Raw genomic sequence first — 17,672 nt, 5'->3', positions numbered from 1 at the left:
AGTCAGTGTTCATCAAAAAAATTATCTTTTCAGCTGCTGAATTCTTGAAATCATACAGTAAACAAACCAAATAATGTCACGTGATGCTTTTCACAGGTCCAGACCGGAGTCACATCAGGGAGTCAGGAATTTAAAGGTGCATCTTGTAGAATTTAGTGGCATCTATTGGAATATACCTAGCAGAAATAGTATATATTATATCTATAACTAGATTTTAAAGTGTGTTAATAACTAAAAAATAAGAATCATTGTTATCATTACCTTAGAATGAGCCCTTTATACAGTATCCCAGAACGGACAAACCAAACATTGGCTCTAGAGAGGGCCTTTTGCGTTTTTTGTGACTTTCGCTGTCATTGCCATTGGGGTGGCGTATTGGACTGGTTGCAATTTTCAACCTCACCACTTGATGGCACTAAATTCTACACACTGCACCTTCAACTGAGCTTTAGCATTCAGCTCATTTTGCAAGCTACAGCTGCTTAAGAGAAGTGAAACTCCTCTTCGACATTCTTTAAGGGTCATTTATATAACTAACATTAAAAAAAGAAATATTTATAAATATTTATTATTTCTAACAATATGTAAAATGACAACATGAGAGCAAATTTGACAGGTGAATGAGTTCTTACAGTTACTAGTTGGGCGTTAATATTATATTCATGGTTATTACTGTTATCTTTTCAACTCTCAAATTCATTTTCAGCTTTTTTCTCAGTCTGTGTAGGAACTCTGACTTTTATCATGTGACCAGGGAGCTTAATCGAGGTCAGAGGTCCTATTCTTAGAATGTTTATGCGTTTTGGAGCCCGAGCCACGTCCTGTTTAATTACAGCCAGCTGGTCAGTGTCTGCCAAAATGCGTTTTGAGAGTCAACGTGATGCCAACCTGCATTGTGTTGACTGTCCGGAGAAGTGAATGAAAAGGCAGCGCAGGTTCAATACCGGCTGTCGCAGATTGGATTAGCGAGCGCGTCTGGTGCTCTGTACTAATGAAGTGCGCTAACAATGCACAACTGGTTTCAGGTCGAAGAGATATTGTCTGTGATCCTACGTAGTTTGACATCACTGGCTGCTGTGAGTATCATTTCATCTTCGTTGGACTTCATGAAAGAACATGAGCCTGAAAATGAAAATGTAAAATCTCAACGTGACTGATGATAATCGGCTTGTCTGAATTGTAAACCTCGTTATTCCAGGGCAGTAGTGCATGTGTTGTCATGTGCACCCGTCATCTGAGCTGATGTTTAAACAGATGTTAAAGGACAGTAGCGCTGAGACAAAAGGAAATCTAGTATTCTACTCATTCTTTTTTCTCTCTCTCTGTTCTCAGTGAAAGGAAAACAGCAGAGAAACACAACATGGAAAAAGGAGAATAATCTGAAAAGTCCATGCAATATATGACTGTAATTTAAAAGAGTTATAGCCAGTGTTGTAAAAAGATAAATATGAAATATGTCTTTAAAAAGATTGCTTATTGTCTCAACTATATCTAAATAACCCTTCTTACCGTTAACTTTAAGATATCTGTAGCCACAATAAAGCTTTTTCCACATGTTTCTGAGCATTTTCTTGGATTCATAGCTACTTTTCATAGGTCCTGGTCTTATATATGTTATCATTTCAAGTATTCATTTCAGTATGAAGCCTTCCTAATCCCTCGATGGCAACTCAGACTGCAGCTTGCTCAAATTTCCCACAAAACGTAGGTCTAGATTCACGTAGATTTTCTCAGACAGTGACTGCTGAACCCGGAGTATCACCTGACTCTGTGAGTGGCTGGATGTGCAGTAGCTGTTGAAAGCGTTTCATATGACAGTGTGTTTGTGTGTGTGAGAGAGAGAGGGTTTAAGCTCAGGAACTGTGAACATGCCAGTGTGCAGAGGAGGATCTGTCTGTGTGTGTCTGTGTGTGTTTTGTGTGTTTGGAGTGTGAACGGAAGCTCCTCTACGTCCCTTTAGGCGGTGTCCATTTTAAGGCTGTGGGGTCGATGGTCTTGCTGTTGCCACGCTTGGTCTCCTTGGCTTTCCAGTCGTCGATAAGGTCCTACAGGAAGAAAAAAAACGCACCTTACTTGGCTTCACTAGAGAAAAATTAGAAGAATTTTCTACTAAAATGGAATGAGCAGCATAAAGGAAAGTGAATTCCTTTTGTTTCTTACCTGTCTCTTTAAAACCAGGTGCTTTCCCTTCCAGTATTTGAGCATCTGGAGGGACTGCAGTGTGCTGACAATATCCACCGGGTTCACCGCTGTCTCCTGACTGATCTCTGTGAATAGGAGAGTGGGATGAGATCAGCATAGGCCTGTCACAATAATTACGTTATCGACTTATCGTACAGTGACGTAAATATCAACATCATCATCGTCTATATACTTATCGTATGATACACGGACATGACCGTGATTATTTTTTTACCTCAATACTACCACACATTAGCAGCTAAGAGGCTATTCATATCACATTGGCTAAGGAAGTAGTGTCCTCCATTCCTCACTGTGCACATCCTGAGTGGACCGCTTATATGGAATTAAAGGTAAATAATTGTCCTGACCCATAATGACAGTCTGTGTTTTTACAGAAACTTAGCACCCACTCTCCAATCCCACCACCCATCCCCCTCACATTATTATACTATTATATTATCATTATATCAGTGGTCTTCAAATCTTCAAATGACAATAATATCGTTTATCGCGATTATTTCTGAGACAATATATCGTTCAACAAAAATAGTTATCGTGACAAGCCTAGGTGGTGCAATGTGTCAATATGTTTCCTTCCATAGTTATATACATGTAGATACCACGATGAGCACCACAAGTCATTGTATCCATGCATATTGGTCCGAGGTAGTCGCCCCATTGAAATATATTAACAATAATATCGTTTATCGCGATTATTTCTGAGACAAAATATCGTCCAACAAAAGTAGTTATCCTGATGCTGCTATCTTGACCAGGACTGTAAAATGCCGGTCTGTTGATTCACCACTTTGTTGTAAACTCAAGGATGTTAATGTGTTACGTGCTTCATGCAAAAACAATGTATTGAGCTATTTTCTGTGGTTCAACATGAATGAATGGCTGAACTGCTGCATTCAGTCATTTTAGGATAGTGAAGATTCCAACCCGCATTATGTCTCTGTGAACTCAATTATTCACAGTAACATCAAACAATTAAAGAAAGTCTGAAATTAAAGAAAAGAAGTGCATCATGGTTGTGTTTGTGCCGCTCGATCAAACTGAAACCCACTGTTAACAAAGAAAGGGCTTTTTTATGAAATGTGCAATCACGCTAGTATAGTCACAGCTAATCAAAATACTTTGAAATAATAACAAAACCCTCTTTGTATGACATCATGCATTTGCTGATCTCTAACAGCACATTTCATTACATTTCGAATGCCTACTGGGGTGATTGAGAAGTCATTTGTATTACTCTCTGCAAGTTGAAAACATCTCATTAAACTCTAAGTAAAGTGCAGACATTTTAAAAAGAGAAAGTTAAAAAAAAAAAAAACACAAACTTGAAAGAAAAGGAGAGAAAGAAGCTTGGACTTGAGGGTACAGTGTGTTATTACAGAACCATTCTCTGTTTTGTCTCATTGTCAAGTTTGCTGTCTAACACTGATGATGATCATCTATTATTTGATGCTTTTGCTTTGGACTTCTTTATCCCATGAGGACAAAAAGATTGAATTGGAGTGAGTCTGAGTTATTTGTGAAGAGTTGTAAAACAAGCACAAAAACTCAGGTATGTCTAAAGCAGTGCTGGAGACTCTTAGTCATGTTTCTTTTTATTCATCAAAGTAAGAAGAGGCTGAATTCTTCTCAAGCAGAACAAAACAGATGTACTAAGCAGGATGTTCCCTCACTCTATTTATTTATTTATTTTTGGAAGACTCTGCAGCTGAAGTCTCGCGTGCATCCACCTTCATTTGTCACCTGAACACTGACTCGGTGTGGCCTCATCTCTCTCTGATTCACACACACACATGAACGCATGCGTGCACACGTTAACACACAAAATGCTCTCAGAGGAAATGTCTGATCCTGTCTCTTCTCTCCAGTATTTTATTTTTTTTCCCGGAGAGTGCGTGACCCAGTTCTGACCTTTTATGGAGATCTCCTTCCCCTGAAAGTTGTTCAGGTAGCGCAGCAGCACCTCCTTCCAGTAACTACGGTAGCTGATAAGGCCCAGGTCAGACAGGGGCCGCTCAGGTGAGCCCACCTTCTCCTCCACCTTCGACAAAAGGTAACCTGAAAGATAAAAAGATCGAATCGAGCTTTATATTGTCACCCCGCTAAAAAAATGACACACACACACACACACACACACACACAAACACACACACACACACACACACACACACACACACACACACACAGGATATCTGTACTCACTGAAGTCTATAAGCATCTTGCCGTAGCCCTGTCTCATGTACTGCGGCATGGTGAGGATGCAGGACACGTTGTAGTTCAGGAAAGAGTTCTTCTCCTGCAAAACAGCAATAAATACATAAATATGAAGGTCTGACTGAGATTTACTTTATAAGTACTAACATCTTGTCATCATTTTTACATGACTATTAGTTTGAGCTGATATTCACACTGGCAGCAGGTTTATTCTAAGTCCTTTTAGCTTTTTAACTTCATCTATAGTCACTTCTCTTTCAAAAGACGTCCCATTTGCTCTACCCCAGGGCTGCCCACACTGTTTTAGCTTGTAGGCTCCTTTTAATTTTGACCAGCTATAAATGATATACCAACCAAAAAAAAGAAAAAAAAAAGGAAATCCCAAATTGCGAGTGGGCTCAATAACAACAGCTTTAATAGCATAGTTGCCGTTTAAGCGTTAGGCATTACTATAATAATAATGCCCACTCGGGGTTCTTTACAGAAAATAAATGTTGCGCTGATGGTTTAACAGTCAGCGCTGAATCACAAAGGAGTCATATAAGCAGTCTCAAAACTTATTTTCACTGTTTTTATGGATGTAAAATAGTTTGTAGTTCCAGCAGGTGTGTAGCGTTAGCTGTTTGTAGCTCTCTCATTCTCCTTGACCGTTCATTCCCTTCCCTTTGCTCCCTAGACTAGACCATTTCTTTTCAATTTACAATTTACGCAATATACCAGTATAGGCTTTGCGATCGACTGGTGAACGGCCATTGACGTACTGGGCAGACCTGCTCTAGACTCTGTACAATCTAAAACTAGCAAATCAATTTTGTGGCCGATTTACTTTCAAATCTACATCTGAAAAAAAAAAAAAAATCTATGGTGTGATTGGTTGACCTTGGAGAAGTATCCGACCAGATGGCAGCCCGTGTTGTCTGCTTCGGTCATGACGTAGAAGAGGAAAGGTTCCACGTCGTAATACAAAGTCTTGTGGTCCAGGAAGAGTTTCGCCAGCAGACACAAGTTCTGACAGTAAATCTGGGAGAAAAAAACATCACAGATATTATTTTTTTATATATATAAACCCAATTTGTGGACAGAGATCTTGAGACATCAGGTCATACATCAGACTAATGAAGTGCTGCTACGAAACCTACCAGGATAGTTGACCCTCTGTTTCCTGGACCTTCTGAGTGAAAGTCAGGAAGAGTTGTCTCACCTTGTTCTTTTTCCCGTCCACCTCAAACACAGAGATGTTCCCCTTCCTGTAGATCTCGTCACCTGGAGGATGCTTCCACACACACTTGGCCTTCATGCAATAGAGATAGACAAGAGGGGAGCACAGCAGAGGTTTGTCTGCATTAGTCAAGTCACACATTTCACGTAGCGGTCTTTCTGGACCAAGTCTTATTCTACTAATTCTCTTTTCAATACTTCATCTCATAAACTGTGTTGTGGCCATACATCTATTTTTATTGTCAGTTCAGCAGAGGAACCAGTCTGGTAGAAAAGACCATCTCACTTCTCTCACTGATAAATAGAAGCTTTAGGAACTGTATTATAGAGAGGTGAAGATATACAGTCTATCAAAATAGAGTCTGAAAGGTCCAGGAATAAAATAATGAATGGCCTCAGGTGTTGAGATAGTGAGGTTAGAGTTAGACGTCTGTATGCCACAGTCCATTTCCACTTTGATGCTGTGACATCACTGAGAGGTTTAGTTATGATCAGAGCCATTTAAGCACCTGTGTCACAAACCGAACCCTAACCGCCCCCGATGCAATGACTATTTTATGGTGTTTAGTGTTTTTTCTTTCATTAAAATACCAACATATTGAATCATCATCATTTAAATGGGACTATAACAGTGTTAAAACATGAATTACTTTATGTTTGGTGCAGATTTGCATTTCTTTAATGCAGCTCTAAATACTGAGGTCAGTCACACTGAGTCATGTTAAATCATGTACAGTATAACAGCAGACTGGAGGAATGATGGGAAAATTAATATGGATGCTACACACTATGAAGTACCAGTGATTTCTCCTTAACAGCACTTAAAATTACAACACAGCACAGCTCCCAGTACTTCCTTCTCCCACTAATAAGACTCAGGCTGAGATTGTTTATTGTATTTAAAGATTGTTTTTTGTATATTTTATTTTAAATCACTTATTACAAGAACACTATTGTCTCAATTTAGAATTCCCCCCAAGGGGATCAATAAAGTTTACCCATACCCTTAAAGATGAAGTGCTACAAGGCTGTGTGTGGTTTTTCAGAGACATAAATGTGAGCTGTGAGTCCAATAAACACCAAAAACAGTCAATCTGAAGGTCTGACAACACCAAATGACACTTTGTAATGCTGACACTTTGAAGCTAAATAAACTGGTGAAATTATAGAAGGGAAATAAAGGTTCAGCAATGTATTGTATTGTATTAACCCCCTTTTATATTAGTGTATTAAAAGCACAGTTACTCCAGCAAACAGACCTGCATTACATGTTTGCATAATGCATGGAAAGGGCTTTTTTATCCCTCCAAAGATTGACAGAGTTGTCTTACCATGTGCCTGCGCAGAATAGTCTGGCTCTTCATATATTTAAGGCAAAACTCGCACATGTACAGCCTCCCCAGGCGGGCGTATTCCTCCGGGTACGGAGAGTGGTACCATGTGTCCAGCTCGTAGCGACCAAACACGATGGTCTTTATCATGTTGCTGCCCTCCGACACCTGACCGGACAGACGAAGCTTCTCCTGTACAGGCCAGGACAGGACGAGAGGGGAAGATTGGGGGGGGAAGAGAGTGGAAAGAAAGACAAGAGGAGAGGGGAGAAAGGAGGAGGAGGAGGAAGAGAGGATATAAAAAAGGAAAAGATTTCAGTTAGTACAGGAAGAGGATCATATAAACCTCAGTGGAGGCCACCAGTCACAAAATGTAAAATAAAAAGATGCAGGCAGAATAAATGTCACTTTAATTAAAAAAAAGAAACAACATAGCATGTGTGTTTAGATTGGTACTGACAGTGCTGTTTGGAATGCTAATTGCCAAATAATGAACCATTTAATGCAAGAGGAAACTTTATCCACTGCTCGCTAAACCCCGCCTCCCAAAGGGAACTTGTCCAATCAGTGTTTGGTGACTGTAACTAAGCACAGCAGGACTGTGATTTCTCTCCATGTTGAAACAGTGTTCAATGATATCAGTAACGGATTAAACAGTGTGTTTATCTGCTCTAATGTAAGCTGTAAGCTGATTACTATCTACAGCAGTATTATATAAGACTGACACGTCCACTGTGTGGGCAGCCAAGACATTTATATATCAGAGTATAGAGTAATATTTGCTGATCTGTCCCACTATTTTTCTAGTTTGAGGAAATTACACTCTGGCCAAATTTGCTTTAGATAGACGACCCTACACAGCCGACCCTTTAAGCCCCTTTTACAGTGTTCCAGTCTTCCAGTGAGTCAGCTGGAAACATTAAAAAGTCTACTGAACCATGTAAATGTGTCAGTGTTACCACTACAATCTGCATGTGTGCTGTGAAAATGTGATGCTTGACAGATATAGCAACAATAATTGAGGCGGGCGAATAGCGTCCGTTGATATTTTCCTTTTGCATGTTTGTTTGTGTTCTGGGTTTGATTATCTGACCTGTGAATGCCATTTTTTTTCAGCTGTTGACTCTAGCACATAAGATGTTGAAGGGTTTTCCCATCACATAGTGCTTTAAGCTGCATAATAATGTAATGATAGCATTACTTTGACAAAGAAAGTGTAAAAATGTTAAATTCCAAGTCCCTTCTATATAGCTTTTATTTTGTGGTGAAATAAAGACACCAATCATAGCTGGACAAGCTTGAAACTAATATAAAAGTACAAGCCGTTTGTAATGAACAGGTTCAAACTTATACTAAATCATTTTTTGTTGAATGTACGCTAGATTAAATGAGTCTCGATGTAACACCAAACACAGAAATAACAGAAAGTGATCGTCCAGACTACCAAGAACATCTCAGACTCCTCCAGTGGCTGCAGAGGAGGGTCTGCAGACTGAAACAGAGAAGAAGAAGAAAGAAGAAAGAAGGCAGAAAAGTAGCAAGAAGGAAGTGGGGTAAAAATAAATAAATAAATAAAAGGGAGGGGGAGAAAAGAGTAAAAGGAGGAGGATGATGATGAGTTTTCTCTCTTACAAGGTCATCCGAAGCACGTGCCTGCGCTTTCCTGAACAGCTCGAGGTCGTAGTCGCTGGTGATGTTCTCCAGCAGCGGCTCCCTGCTCGCCCCATGGCTCTGACGGTGCTCCTGAAGGAAAGGGGAGGGGGGGGAGTTAAATATAGGAAGCGTGAGATGGAGAGAAGAACGTATATGGAGGAGTAGATGCGTCTTTTTATTTATTACTATTACTATTTATACTAAGAGCTCACCCACTTACCATGTACTTTTCCTTCTGGTCTTTATTTAGACCAGAGTTCCTCTTCCTCCTCAGCTCCGTCACCTTCTCCTTGTAGCGCAGCTGGCGGTCCGACGGAGCCTGAGAGCACAGAGACAAACACTTACAACACAGAAGATTGTGCACTGATGATGCTTATGTGATCTCTAACATTCCTTTTTAGAGGAGTGACAACTGTAGAGCACAAAAACTGGATCACTACTTTTCATTTAAATGTGTGGTGATAACCAGTGTTGAGGGGGTAGCACGTTACAAAATAACACATTAGAGTACTTGGATTATTTTTATTGATGGTGACTCAAAAAAGTTATCTATACCTGTAGCTACCTTTTTGGTGGAAATATTCACATTATTTTCAATTTGTGGGAGGAAATAAGAGCAAGAACATTACAGTAACATACAAGTTGTGCCTGTTGACCTATTGCAGTGATGTAGGGATGTGATTGAAAAGCCTGTATGTAGTTTTAGATTTACAGATTAAGGTCCAAACTTGGCTGTGTAATGATGGTACAGTCGTTATATTTAAAAGGAATCACAAAGGGGTTTTCATTTTTGGTAAAAAAGTACTGAGTTACTTTTCTCAGAAGGTAATACTCTAATGTTACTAGTTACTTTTTAATGGCAGGAACTTTGTAATGCAGTTAGTTACTTAATGTCCCCAAACACTGGTGACCAACACACTGTAAAATAGGAGGAGGAACATCTGTATCACTATCATCTCTTTGCTCTTAGTGCTGCTACACTGAGGAATGCATTTGAAAAGTTTAATGGTAGATCATAAATGGCGTCTGTAGTCTGAGTAAGAGACAAATAAGATTTCTCCAAAAAATTGGAGGTGTGACAGGGATCTTAATGTTGACTCTACATGCTTTTAAAGTCGTCAACAGCACTTATGATTACAATCAAATGCTGCAATGCCTCTTGAGGAAAATCAGCTTCCAAAAATGAGTCATTTTAATTTGCCACAGTAGAGAGACAGTGATGTAAAGTTAGAATTTAGTGGCAAAAAGACAAGACTTTAAAAAATATCCTATCCTTTGGGAGTTATGATGCAGTGTATAGGGATTCCCCTCCACACACCCACACACACACACCATCAGTCCATGATAAAGTAAATCAGACAGGTGAAATCCAGGAAGGGTCACAGCCTTCACCTGGACGCTCAGCTCAGTTGATAAAGAGTTCATTTACTTTGTAATCGCACAGAAAGACAGTGTATATATATATTTGTGTGTGTGTGTGTGTGTGTGTGTGTGTGTGTGTGTGTGTGTGTGTGTGTCTGTTGCAGGTGTGAACATGTATGCTGTTTACATCTGTGTGTGTGTTACCTGGTTTCTGGTGGAGTGTCTGTTCTCGTCCTGGCGGTGTGACAGCGTCCTTTCCTCGGTCTGTTTTTCGCGCGTCGTTGCCTTGCCCTGACAAAACATCAACACCGTCTACCACCGACCACTCACAGCCAGCCCCCCCCCCCCAACAAACCCCCACCCCACACACCTCCGTCTTCCTGGAGGCTTCGCAGCTTGTCAATTTCAATGGAACTCTGTTGGTTTTCTTTCACTTTCATCCACAGTGTGATGGGTGAGATGTTCCCGCAGAGGAAACACAGTTTGACTGTCTAGAATGGCTCAGTTTGTATTGTGAGCATTTACTTAGCACAGCTACTGGTTTAATGAGTAATGTCAAAAAAGATGGTTTGAAGAAGAAATGAAGGAAAAATGCAACATATTCCTATTTCAATGTGGAGAAGTGTCAGAAAAATATAACAAAATGAAATGAAGGAAAAAAGAGAATCAGGCAACAAATGAAATGGTGATAGTTGCCGCTGGGGAATGTTTCTGTTTCACACTCAGTTGGTACAGCTGTGTGTGTGTGTGTGTGTGTGTGTGTGTGTGTGTGTGAGAGTTAGTACCTTGCATTCATCTGCAGAGAGATTGTGGTAGAGAGGACATCCTGATATGGAGAAATGTCTCTCATGCCTTCCTGTTAGATGACCTGAGAAAGAAAGAAAAGAAAAGAAACAGTGAGAAAGGAAGAAAAAGAAAGAAAGAATAAGGAAGACATAAAAAGAAAGAAAGTTAGGAATAAAAAAAAAACAGAGAAAGAAAGAAAGACAGAGAAAGAAAGAGTGGGAAATAAAGAAAGAAAAAAGACAGAAAAAGAAAGATTGAGAAAGAAAGAAAGAAAGAAAGAAAGAATGAAAATGAAGAGTGAAAAAGTGAGAAGAAAGAAAAAATTAAAAAGACAGAAAGAAAGATTGAGAAAGAAAGAAACACAAGAAAAGAGTGAAAATAAGAAATAAAGAAAAAATAAAGTAGAAGAAAAAGAGAGAAACAAGGAAAGAAAGAATCAAAAGAAAAAGGTTGACACAAAAAATATAGTAAAAAGAAAGTAGACAGAAGAAAAAGAGAAGAAAGAAAAAAGTGATAAAGAAATAAAGAAGCAAAAGACAGAAAGAAAGAAAGAAAGAAAGAAAGAGAGAGAGAGAGAAAAAGAGAGACAGATAGAGACATGTGATCTCGTAGCAGTAGTAGGTGGTGCTCTCACCCAGTGAGTTGCACCCTGGGGTGGGACACTTCATGTTGAAGTTGTAGCTCTCGTGGAAGCGTCGTCGTTTGGGTCGGTGGGAGAGGTCGTGGGCGGCGGCTTCTTTGAGTGACAGCTCCTTGGCCAATCTCTCGTCCTCCTCTTGGGAAACTACGATATCGTTGCTCGACGACACGAGGTCATTGCTGGGGCTGGAAACCTCGATGTCTGACTCCGAGGAGGGGGCGTTGCCAGTCGGAGTGCGAGGGGGGGTCTCGTCCCGGTCCGCCGCCTGCTTCACGTCTGCTGAGCCGTCAGGACAAAGGAAATGACAAGGAGGAATCACAAGAATGCTGTGTGTAGACTTACATCTCATTTATCAATCAGTGGTGCAGTGAAATGTGACAGTAAAGCTTTTAAACTGAAAATGACAACTATTTCACACATGACCTTTATTTTGAAAGAGACTGTGACTTCCTTCCCTTACTTTCCTGTTCAACTACAGACAAATAAAGTGCGCTCTGTTTTGTGTCTCTGTGCAACACCTCAGCACAAACAGCACAGGCTCTTTAATAATGTAATACTATGAAGGCACAGCACAGTGAGAGGAACATACATACAGCTGCTGTGGGCTTAACAACAGAAAAACACTATTAAAAAAGATCAGTATCTATTATTAACAAACCTTGATAATCAAACATATATTAAAACAGCTTTTCATGTAATAACAATAAGTTGCTCTTCTATTCCCACAAGTTTATCTTAAGGGGAAATCTCTATAGGCAGCAGTACAGCCTCCAGCAATGGCTGCCAGCACAGAAATCCAATAGTAAAGAGGGATGTTACTGCAGCACCGGTGCTCTGAGAGGGGGCTGGCTGCTGAATGGATACAATGACATACTGCTCCCCTTTTCTTTTTCCTTTCTCCTATTTCTCCCCTCTTCTTGAGCTTTTGATGAAATCTGGTGGTTTAAAACTCTGCCAACGCTGAACAGTTTCTTTGTGTTGCACATCAAAAGCGTGGCAACAGTATTGGGAATACCAGTTAAGATATGAAGGCGGACGGACTTGACAGAGATATCCTGCAGACAGAAACAAATGAAGTTTTCTGTTTTGTTTGAAGAAGGAAAAAAGAAGCATTGAATCATCTTAAATAATGGCTGCGGGGGATCTTTAAATATTGTGATCACAGTTGTTGGTCTTGATAAACTGAGACGGACTGATGAAGCCTCCTCAAGCAACACGCTGATTCCTCCGCAGGGATAATTCTGCATCAGTGCTTCAACAGAAATATGACTTTACTCTTTGATATATATGATTCAAGTATTGAGGTTGGACGTGATAGAATTTAATAAGCGATCAATCTAAGTGTAGATTATATCTGCTTTTAATGGATACAGATCATCACCTCTACAGTGTCTGAAGTTAAATAACAGCTGCAGGTCTGTGTGAGGTGATTCATTCATCCTAGAGAAAAAAAAACACAAGTCCAGGATGTAGAGGGAGACACATTTGTCTTCTTTATACTCAGGAACACGCGGTGATCATAGGCAGGGCTCAAGATGTACGGCACTACAATGAATGAATGAATGAATGAATGAATGAAAGAAACGAAACTCCTCCCTCTTCCTCTCCACTTCATCCTCATGTCATTACTTTTCTTTTTTCTCTCCTTCTGTCCTCCCAGTTTCCTTTCCTACTCTCCTCATTAGTCTTTTCTTTTATTCTCCCTTCCATCCTTTCCCTCCATCCTCCCCTAATGTTGCCGCTCTCCTCAGTTTTCTCCCTCTTTTTACTCTTCTTTCTCTTGTTCCTCTACTCCCACTCTCCTCCTCCTACAACTAAGAGCAGATGCATGAACACATGTAATAAAAATGTATACATATCATATCCTACAACATGCAGGAAACATATTAACTTCCCCGCCGCTCTCACCATTAGCTTCGGTGTCTGAGCCCGACGACCTGCTCTGGCGCAGTGGGTATTTTTTTGCCGCAGCGTTTGTCGCCCCCTGCTGGCTGCGTGTCACCCTGCGCCCGGAGGAGAAGACGGATGCTGCCACTGCTGCTGTCGCCGCCGCCGACTCTGCTGCTGAATCCAGGCCTTCGTCAGGACCCGCAGCTGGAGGGGAACTGCTCCGTGCTGAGCTGCAGTGATCTAGAAGAAAAGAGGAATTAAGGAATTGCCCTTTTTGAGACCGCTGTCCTCTGCTGCCCTCAGCTATCAGTCACATGTCAAAGCAAGGTTTCCATGCACACCATATGACCTCATAAAATGCATCAGCGTCCAGCTCTCTAAGAACTAATAACATTCAATAACTACCACAACATTAACATACTGATTAAACATCAACACACTTTTACTTATCTGCAGTTTTCAAGTGTTTTAAGCATTTAGAAAAATTAAGAACATTTTGATTTGCTGGAATAAAGTCAATTAATGGATTTGTATATCAACAGAGACAAAAATCGAGCAAAAATGCCAAATATTTCAGAGTTTCAGCTTCTATATTGCGAGTATTTGCTGCTGGTCTTTCACCATGTGATAGTAAATGAAAGATCTTCAGCTTTCAGGCTGTTGCTCAGAGCAACAAGCTATTTGGTTCTGTTTTCTTGATTAATTAATAAAGCAGACCTACCTGGTTGTTTACATGGAAACTCCTGAGAAAATGTACCGGACAGTCACATTAAAAGTTTTCCAAATTCTAGACAAGTTTTTTGTTAAATTAAGCAATTTTGTGACTGAGCAGCTCCAATCAAACATGGTAAGAAGAGGATAAAGTGACTTGTTTCCGACAGCCTCAATCGTTAAAAAGAGATTAATCCGTCCACAGAGAGAAGACTGAACCTCTGAATCCACTTCTATCTGGAGCAAACTAGCCTTTATCCTTTCAAATTAATTTAGACCCTGATCCCTCCGATGGAAACGCAGGACGAGGAGTTCCTCAAAGGGTTTTTAGTACCTGAGGAAAGTTTTTTGTTGCTTTATGTTGTTCCTAAGCCTGTATGAGGACAGGACTCTCAGTCAGAGAAAGCGGAGGAAAACAGTGTCAGTCTTTCTTCCTCTGTTGTAAATCCCCTTTGGCAGCCACAGAAAGAGGTCACACAGGGGGTGGGAGTAGAGTTAGTGTGTCTGTGGTGGGGGGAGGTCAGGCTGTCTGAACTCATTGGTGTTTTATGGATGCCCACGTATAATAGCTACTGATGAAATGTTGAAGTGAAGGGGGGGGGGTTGAAGTCTCTTGTGGTTTCTGAATGAAAACATTTTTCATAATCCAAATGATGCATGTAAATGAAATTACACGGCATGATTTAATGTGTAAGGAGAAAAAGTAAGAATTTAAAAAGGCCACTTAAGTTCATTACAGGTGAAAGGCAGAAAGCAAAACTGCACTATGATAAATAGGTTTAATTATACCAACAAGGGAAATGTCAAGAAAATAACAGCTCTAACTTTTTCAAGTTTGGTGCAAGATATGAGGTCAAAGAGGTTTCCTAAACTTCTGAAGTACACTGGTGGTGTACTGGTGATGATACAATAAACTAGTCATAATACACTGCTCATTACACTGCAGTTAATCCTCTGATATGTTATAACTTGAATAAATAAATAAAAGGCTCATTCAACCGTACTGCAGGGGTGTCACTTTGATAAACTGTAGCAAATTATGGATCTTTTACTTTAACTCCTTCGAGGCCTAATTATAGCTTAGTTGAATGTTACACTGAGCAGGTAAACAGACAGTTCAGCCAAACTTGAAGCGCTCCTTTGATGGCACTAAAACAAGCTAAAGAGTTTACAGGCCAATCAAACCTCTATTTTCATTGGCAGACATAATGATTATTTTATAATGCAGTGAAAGTGAGTTTGAGGAAAATGTAAAATCTTCAAGTGAGCCCTAGTTATTACTTCTGTGCAACAAATGTCTAAACTGCCTAGCTGTAATTTGTATTTTGAGATAAGTGAGACACTAACATACTGATACTATTCCCTTTTAGCCAATTAAAATCCTTCATATTGGATCATTTCAATCATTTCTCATCCAGAACTTTCTACTTTATGACCTCAGTAAGACACACTGGCTGTACAATTGGTTTATGTGAATGTGTGTAGTCTAATTCCTGTAACACATGAGCTATGTCTTTACCTTGTGAGCTCTGGCTGAGGCGCAGTGACGCGCGAGTCAGGCGCGTGCTGCTGCGCCTGTGCGCGCTCTCGGAGGTTTCGGTGGGCTCGAGGTCGGCGGAGAAATCCGAGTCCTCCGTCCCGTCCGAGCTGCTACCTGCAGTCCTCTGGAAACAACAACAACACGTTAGTTTGAAATGAATACATGAAAGTGACTTTAGTGAAGATTTTGTGGGTTTTTTTTATTTTTTACCAGCGGATAATCCAACAAAGATCCCATATTTAGGGGAGGACTATCACCCCCTCCACATCTCCTCACGATAGACTTGTCAATAACTAGCCCTAAATAAAAATACACCTAATCGGCATCACCACAAACAAAGCCAGCTGCTTGTGTGAGTCTGTCCGCACCAATTGTCACATAGGTGCACGTTTGTTGTCTTAGCTTTGAACGCTGCTGCCAGGAGCGCCTTTAAAAACCTCAGTAAAATAATGGACTGAAACTCATGAAATGCCCCTTAAATGTTCCAACAAGATGTTATGCCATAAAAAGGAGCAACATTTGTCGACATTGCATGCTGCCAAACTGCCTGCCTCACGGAATGAATGAGGGGATTCTTCCTCCACCTCTGTAGCGACCAAAATCCAGGGTGGGGGTGGGGTACAGGGGGCTCAAGCACATAACATGACATTTGCATTTCAGGAATAACATGTTGGGGTGGCCCCTTCCTCCTCTCAAATAGTAACCCAAACGTAATATATATTATATATATATATATATATATATATATATATATATGCATATATACAATGTATAGGAGTCACTACTATATAAGGTAAAATTATTAATAGAAATTAGACAATCTAATATGTTTACCACAATTATATATTATATTTCTTTTTCTACATCAGCTTATAAGTATTACTCCATTGTGTTGATTTCCAATCCTCTTTTCCCCTAACTTTAATTTTGGGAATACGGGGTACAGGATATGTAAATAAATAAATAAATAAATAAATAAATAATTAAATGAAATAAACACGACAGACATGAAGAAAATCAATATAACAAAGAAAGAAAACCAATAAAAGTGACACCTGGAATTAAAATGATATTTCAGCTACATACAGATACAAATGATGTTTTTGCAATATAATAGGCCTAATGAAATATTGCTATAGCTACTTCTTTTACGTTTACAAATTAAAATGAATTACTTTTTAAGAGCATTTAAAGACGCTAATACAAATAAATAGGAAGAACAGGACAACTAGCGCACATTAAGCATATTTGACAAGTACACAACACGAAGCGGAGCACTTAATTTGCATACAGCCAATGAAATTCCAGAGCAGGAGGGGTTTAAACAAGCCAAACCAATGAACGCAAAGCTCTCCCCGATCCTGTCCAATAGCCGCGTTGTTTTGGTGCGGACCCTTCGCTCCATCCTCGGACCCAAAGAACAGCCTGTTCCTTTTCTACCCGCTAACTTACAGCTGCCGTTAGGGACGACAACAGAGGTCAGCATCTCACTGTCCTACATCCAGCGGGAACAAATCTGACCAATAAGTAGCAAAACGCACATTTCCAATCCCCTCTTATTCGAAACACACGATAAACAACAACACATTCTTGCAACTCAGCAATTAACATTAGCCAGCGCAGCAACAACACATAAGGACAGCTCAGTTGTGTGATTCAACCGACATTCACATTCAACGCACGTTAAAAAAAACACTAACGTCATAATTTGAAACATTTCAGTCGCAGCCGGTCACAGTTTTACCCACAGAGTTTTATTTTGACCTAACATTAGCTAACATTAGCCATGACGTTATGTTTGTGTGTTAGAGCTGCTCTAACGTCCGTCCACCGTCCGCCTCACCTTACCTTTCTCCGGGGCATGTTAAGAGATGTGACGGTGCGCTTCTCTCCGGTTATTTATCCGGACTTTGGGTGCAATTTTTTCCAAAGTTATATATGAATATTATGAGCAACAAATCGCCAGTATTTTGGCATGAGCCAACTCAGCTAAAAAAAGGCGCATCAATTTCTCCGCACTTCCTCCAACGGCTCGGTACGTCGACGAAATCCATCCGTGGGGAAGACGGTATAACGGTACACCCATTGTGGCCGTAACGTTCAGCTAGATTCAAGGGAGGACAGA

At 40.2% G+C, this 17,672-nt stretch overlaps 1 protein-coding gene across 2 annotated transcripts; it reads right to left on the bottom strand.

Moving 5' to 3' along the window:
- Positions 1-682: 682 nt before the first annotated feature.
- Positions 683-17,555, bottom strand: LOC128378963 (histone acetyltransferase KAT7-like). Of its 2 annotated transcripts, none has more exons than XM_053338552.1 (15): positions 17,396-17,555; positions 15,527-15,671; positions 13,315-13,536; positions 11,401-11,682; positions 10,766-10,848; positions 10,185-10,271; positions 8,839-8,937; positions 8,598-8,708; positions 6,966-7,157; positions 5,618-5,707; positions 5,296-5,436; positions 4,405-4,498; positions 4,114-4,260; positions 2,161-2,267; positions 683-2,045 (listed from the first exon to the last, which is right to left on the bottom strand). In XM_053338552.1, the coding sequence occupies exons 1-15, from the start codon at positions 17,408-17,410 to the stop codon at positions 1,947-1,949; spliced, it is 1,914 nt and encodes a 637-aa protein (XP_053194527.1). In that variant the 5' UTR covers positions 17,411-17,555; the 3' UTR covers positions 683-1,946. The 2 variants fall into 2 exon arrangements, with proteins under 2 accessions (XP_053194527.1, XP_053194526.1); XM_053338551.1 differs by lacking the exon at positions 17,396-17,555 and adding an exon at positions 15,758-15,847.
- Between the last annotated feature and the right edge of the window lie 117 nt (positions 17,556-17,672).

This window comes from Scomber japonicus, chromosome 18 (assembly GCF_027409825.1).
Source record: "Scomber japonicus isolate fScoJap1 chromosome 18, fScoJap1.pri, whole genome shotgun sequence".
In the NCBI taxonomy this organism is placed as follows: domain Eukaryota; kingdom Metazoa; phylum Chordata; class Actinopteri; order Scombriformes; family Scombridae; genus Scomber; species Scomber japonicus.
The sequence above is the reverse complement of the archived record's forward strand: the minus strand, read 5'-3'. Positions and strand labels throughout refer to the sequence as shown.

Excerpts from the sequence above, each read along its gene's own strand:
- LOC128378963 (XM_053338551.1), bottom strand. The coding sequence starts at position 15,784 with ATGGGATCTTTGTTGGATTATCCGCTG. Across the intron at positions 10,849-11,400 it reads CCCAGGGTGCAACTCACTGG|GTCATCTAACAGGAAGGCAT; the intron begins GTGAGAGCACCA and ends TTTCTTTCTCAG. Across the intron at positions 7,158-8,597 it reads CACGTGCTTCGGATGACCTT|GAGAAGCTTCGTCTGTCCGG; the intron begins GTAAGAGAGAAA and ends TGGCCTGTACAG.